Here is a 5,210-nt window from a genome sequence, read left to right on the forward strand (position 1 = left end):
TGATGATGATGTGTTTGACAAGATTGCTGGCGTTGGAAGAGTCACGAGGAGCGCTGCTGCCAAAGGTTTATCTCCCCTTGCTGGAATAGTGGCTCGTAGAGCTAGTGGTGCTAGGAAAGATCCCGCTTTGGATTCTGGCAATGTTGTAAGCACGAAGCGTGCGCCCAGAGCTCCTATAAAGTTTTGCTCCCCTGTGCAGCAGCTTCACCCTTATAAATTCCCTCACCTGGACAAGGCTCGCAGGTTGTATAATCTGTTGCTTAGTAATGAATGGCGTGAGAAGTATGGCGAGTGAGTATCTCTCATTATTTTTTCCTCTTCCTTTTCTTCTGTTGTTTGTAACTGCTAGATAAATATGGCCTAAACTGTTCCTTTTTATACAACTCGAACTGCTATGAATGCCTTATCTTGCTTCTCCTTCCTTTTGTTCTTGTGTGTGCTGCAGGAATACATTCTCAATGATACCTCAGCCTGATGGAAACGTAACTAACTTCACTGGGAATCGCATCTGGGAAGTTTTTTCACCTGGGCAAATGATGGAGGGTGATGTAATTGACTTCCTCATTGATGATTGGAAGCAAGATCCCGATAGAAATGCTGATTTCGCATCTGGGAAAAGGATATTGCTGAGTCCATATTTCATCACGGTAATCAATCGGATCGGTTTCTTTATGTTGAACAAGATTGTCTATTGTTTTTACGATTTTTAATAATAATTTGCTTGTTGATTCTTTTTCCACTGTCTATTTTCTATTTTGGCTTTTTTGTAGGTTGTGCTTGACTGTTCGTTTTACGAGGATGAAAATAAAGTGTTTAATGTGGAGAGTGCAGCGAGAGATTTCAAGAGCTATGTTAAAGCTAATGAAGACTTGCTCAGTGCCGACCTTGTGAGATCTACTAGCTGATTTTTGGTTTTTATTTGTTTGTTGTGATGCTGGTTTTTACTTTGAATATTTAACATCTCTTTTTTGGTCATTTGTTTTTAGATCATGATGCCTCTATTCAAGCCTATGGTTTTACCAAAGGATAGGAAAGTGAGCCACTATTCCTTATATGTCATGAATCGGTATCAAAGTAGCGTTGACATCCTTGACTCTTTACCTTATCCGAAGAACCACCGTCCTTCGAAGAACACCTATCACAAAGACTGCGAGAAGATTGTGAGTGACATTTATTATCTGTACTGGATTAATATTTCTGCATCTTTGTTTCTGCTGTTTCTGAGACCTAAAACTGTGTGGGTTGTTTTGTTTTTTTACAGATTTCTAGATTGGTCAAAGTAATGAAGGCTGTGTATGGTGATGCTCAGTACAATGCGAGCAAGCAGCCCAATTGGGAGCTGTTTGCAAAGAAACCAACGTTTGTCAAGGTTCCACTTCAAGGGCCGAATGAATGTGGCCATTATACTCTGAAGTATGCGGGATGCTATGATGGTGAAAAGATTGTTGAGAACATTCGAGATAATGATGTGGGTTTCTTGTTGAGCTTTTCACTTTCTGTTTTTGGCTTATTGTGCATCCTTTTTTTATGTGTCATGATTTTTGATAATTTGTTTTATTGTTTTGCAGCCACGCATTGTTGATTGGAACGCTGAGGATCTGTATAGAGTTGTGTTCAACCGTAATAACCATCTTATGGTGATGGAGCTTCCCAAGGAGGTTCAGGCTTTGGCTCCTGATGCATAGGATAAATGGTCATCATTTGCATAGTGAATTGGATAGTTGTGTGATATATCTCTTGAAAACATTGTAGGCTCTATTTTGTAGTGTTTGATGTCTTGTCGAGTACTATGTAATAACTAGTATATTTTGTGTTGTGTTTTAAGTGTGGCACAATGTTTCATCGGGAATTCGTTTTGGTTAAGTTTTTTTGTACTGAAGACTTATATAGTAGTTGAACTGAAAACAATTTTTTTCCAAGTGTATTTTTGAGTTGTTGCTCAGAAAGTGAGATTTATTTTATTTTTATGTGATTCCATCCTAACTTGGACCTTTATAGTTTCTGTACTCTCGTTTTCTTGTACTTATGATATAGTTCTGTTAGTACTGATTTGAAGTCTCATTCAGCGTAAGGCTTTCAAAATTTTAGTGCCAAATTTCTTTTTGAACTTCTTGAACTTTAGTAGTTGAACTTCATAGTAATAGTTAAAGTACTGGTTTAAATTAGCTACGTTTAAGAGATATTCCTATTAAGTTCAAAACTATTTCTTTCTCAATGCATTAATTGGTATCATCATAGCACTTAACGAATAAACTTAGTTGTACTGAGATTCCAATTGTGCTAGTACTTTTGATTAATTATTTATTGTTTGTGTTGTTTGATGCTAGTATGTCTTCTGTTGTGTTTCTTGTGATTTTTCTCTTTTGTCGAACTTATATATTTTTGATTTAGTTTTTGGCCTTCTTTTTTTCTAGGCTGTGGTTCTTCTCGAGGCAATGTTTGGTATAATCCTAGCACTTGCTGTATAGACTAAGTTGTACTGAGATTTCAGTTGTATTGCCACTGTTAATTCTTAGTATGTCACTGTTTTAACGAATGCGAACTAAAGCTTCCCGTTCCTTTTTATATATTTGTACAATGAACGTACCGTGTGTTCAACTGTACCAGAACTTTTCAGTCCTAGGATGCTAGTGACTAGGAAATACGTACTGGTGTTTCTTTGCTTTTCCTGATGCAGTACTTAGTGAATTTCTAACTACTCTTTACCATGATGCTTTTTAGTACTGAATGTTGTCCTCCGCTGAAACTTAGTCTTTTTAGTGTTCGTCTGAAACTAAAAACTGATTTTTTTAGCGTGATAGTACTACCGTTCATGTCTAAGCTGTACTGAGCGTCGAAGGCTACTATTTGCTTTTGTCCTTAGTTAGTCTGCCACTTTTTTTTGTTTTTGCGAAAATATTCATGTGTTATTTTTTTTTCTCCATGAATAGTGCTGCGTGGCAGCCATCAAGTTTCAACTTCAACCTACTTCAACTTCAAATGATGGATGAACAAAATAGGAAGCTAGCAAACTTGTTGGACGACATAAGCAAACGATGTACTTGATAGACATAGGCAAACTTGTTCAAACCCTGACACACATAGCATAAGGTAGCTGGTTCAACATAACAAAAGCAAACTACAAATCTGAAACAACAATACTAAGGACACACACAGCATAAGGTAGCTGGTTCAACATAACAAATGCAGACTTTCATGCATCTTCATCCGCGAAGTTGCAGTGGTAGTAGGGGTCAGCCTCCTACTCTTTTGAAATATCCCAACCTGTCACGATGTTGTCGATTGTCTTCCATGACTTGTACGTTGCGTACACATCTATTCCTGCGTACGTGATGAGGTTGTCTGGCAGCGGGCTGTTCCCCACAGTTTGTGGTCTGCCCTGTTCATCTTCTTCTTCATGCCTTCGTAGAATGGGTGGATGACGCCGCCTGCAACATCGGCCAAGGAGTCGTAGTATTTTCTGGTCTTTGGATCTTTCCACTTGTGCTGCATGTCGATGAAGTTGTTGGGGTTGATTTCCAAACCAGACTCCTGTAGCATCCGCTTGTCACCTCCAATGCTGAAACCAACAAATGTGTACAATTTCTCCTCCCGCAGGAAGTCTTTGAGGCGCTTGGGCCTGCAAGGGGGGAGACACACATTGATAGATTAGTCTTCTTTTTTGAGGATTTAATTCTTCTGCTTTTTTTTGTTTTACAAGTGATAATCCATGAGGTAGATGCTTATATATTATGAGTCATGCATGAATGTAGTTCAGAAACTAGTACACAAAGTCCTGAAAATTAAATTCAACTACACCGTGTTATTTTTTCTTTTTTGCTATCTTCTTTGCTTTACCAAATGCTTCACCAAATTAGAGAATCATTTTACCAGAGTCAATGATAGATGCGCTGCTTGATTCAAGTTTAGTTTTCTTTTTTGTTGAATAAAAGACCCATACCAGTGCTTGATACATCTTTGTGCATTAATTCTATATCAAGTTCAAAAATTAGTTTGAGAAACATGTGCATCAAGATATGGACCTATACCACTTCACCAAAGATCTTTTAATACATCAATTCTATAAACTATACTAGTGCATCAGGATCAGAATCTATGCTAGTTCATCAAGTTCAGAAATTAATTTGGTGCATAAAGTTCAGAATGCTATAAACTTTTTTTCAGATGCTAATCTGGTGAAACAATCCACTTCACAGTTTCAAAAATGCACTTAACTTGATAAACATGTAATCGTGTATCCACTTCATAGACTATAGTAGTTCATCTAGTTGGGAAACCATTTTTAATTAAGTTTTTAGTGACTAGTACTGGTACAACAGATGAATGAACAGTAGTATGGGTTACCATTTTGTGGCTGCTGTGATGTGGTACACCAAGCAGAGTTCCTCGACGCACAACTGTAGGACTGCCGCCATCTGTGGAGGTTTTTCCTCGTCGGTGTACTCCACATCAACTCCGATGAAGCTCGGATACAAGCCGCCGCCCTTCATCCTGAGCCTGCTCATCATCTCGTCGGCCTTGTCTGGTTCGCTAGTGTAGACGATCTCCAGCGTCTCCTTGCCGTGGAGCTCAACCCCTTTGAGCGTTCTGGTGTAGTCGCGCTTCTCGCCGGGGACGTTAATGTCGACGAGGTTGCTCCTCTTGTCCGACGTCTCGGCATGATGACGCTTGGCAGACGGTTCCTCCGCCATGGCCTTCCTCCGACGACTATGGGCTTTGGAGAGAGCCGCTGGAGGTTTGTGTGCAGTGGAAATGGAAGCGGCAATGGTGCTATGTGGGAATGAGGGAGAGATGGAAGACAATGGGGTTTTTTTGCAGTGCGCCGACGGTGGTGTGTGGGAGGCGGTTCGTCAGGGGCGTGTGTGTAGTGGTCGTGGGGGTCGCCATTTGCAGTGCGTCATGGCAACCGCCCAGTGGGTGGCGCGGGTGGTGGCCTGGAAGAACTAACCGTCCAAGACAAATGTTTTTTACTAGTGCACTGATTAGTCTTCTCAAGCTGTACTTATGATCTGCTAAATCCCACTTGCACGTCTCTGTGGTTGTGATGATGGCATTTTTCACTGTTTAGGTGACGTATGGATCTGTGATGTTTTTCCGTGTGGATGTTTAAGTATTGTTTTTCTATTGAAGCCTTTATACACTAGTGTATGTCAAAACATTTTTTCAGTGCTCTAGGAGTTGTTGCTCAAAACTTGTACTTATTTTATTTT

The 5,210-nt window shown here is 39.8% G+C and overlaps 1 protein-coding gene across 1 annotated transcript; it reads right to left on the reverse strand.

Annotated features, from left to right (window-relative positions):
* Nucleotides 1-3,315: 3,315 nt before the first annotated feature.
* Nucleotides 3,316-4,691, reverse strand: LOC147990133 (uncharacterized). Its single transcript, XM_087537231.1, has 2 exons — nucleotides 4,345-4,691; nucleotides 3,316-3,619 (listed from the first exon to the last, which is right to left on the reverse strand). Exons 1-2 carry the CDS (start codon nucleotides 4,689-4,691, stop codon nucleotides 3,316-3,318), a joined length of 651 nt encoding a protein of 216 aa, XP_087393357.1.
* Between the last annotated feature and the right edge of the window lie 519 nt (nucleotides 4,692-5,210).

The sequence above is a fragment of the Triticum urartu genome, chromosome 1A (assembly GCF_056163025.1).
Source record: "Triticum urartu cultivar PI428250 chromosome 1A, HENAU_Tu73, whole genome shotgun sequence".
NCBI lineage: Eukaryota > Viridiplantae > Streptophyta > Magnoliopsida > Poales > Poaceae > Triticum > Triticum urartu.

Bases quoted from the DNA above. Each gene is read 5' to 3' on its own strand.
- LOC147990133 (XM_087537231.1), bottom strand. From the start codon at position 4,691: ATGGCGGAGGAACCGTCTGCCAAGCGTCATCATGCCGAGACGTCGGAC. The intron at 3,620-4,344 runs GTAACCCATACT...CCCCCCTTGCAG, and splicing joins ATCACAGCAGCCACAAAATG to GCCCAAGCGCCTCAAAGACT.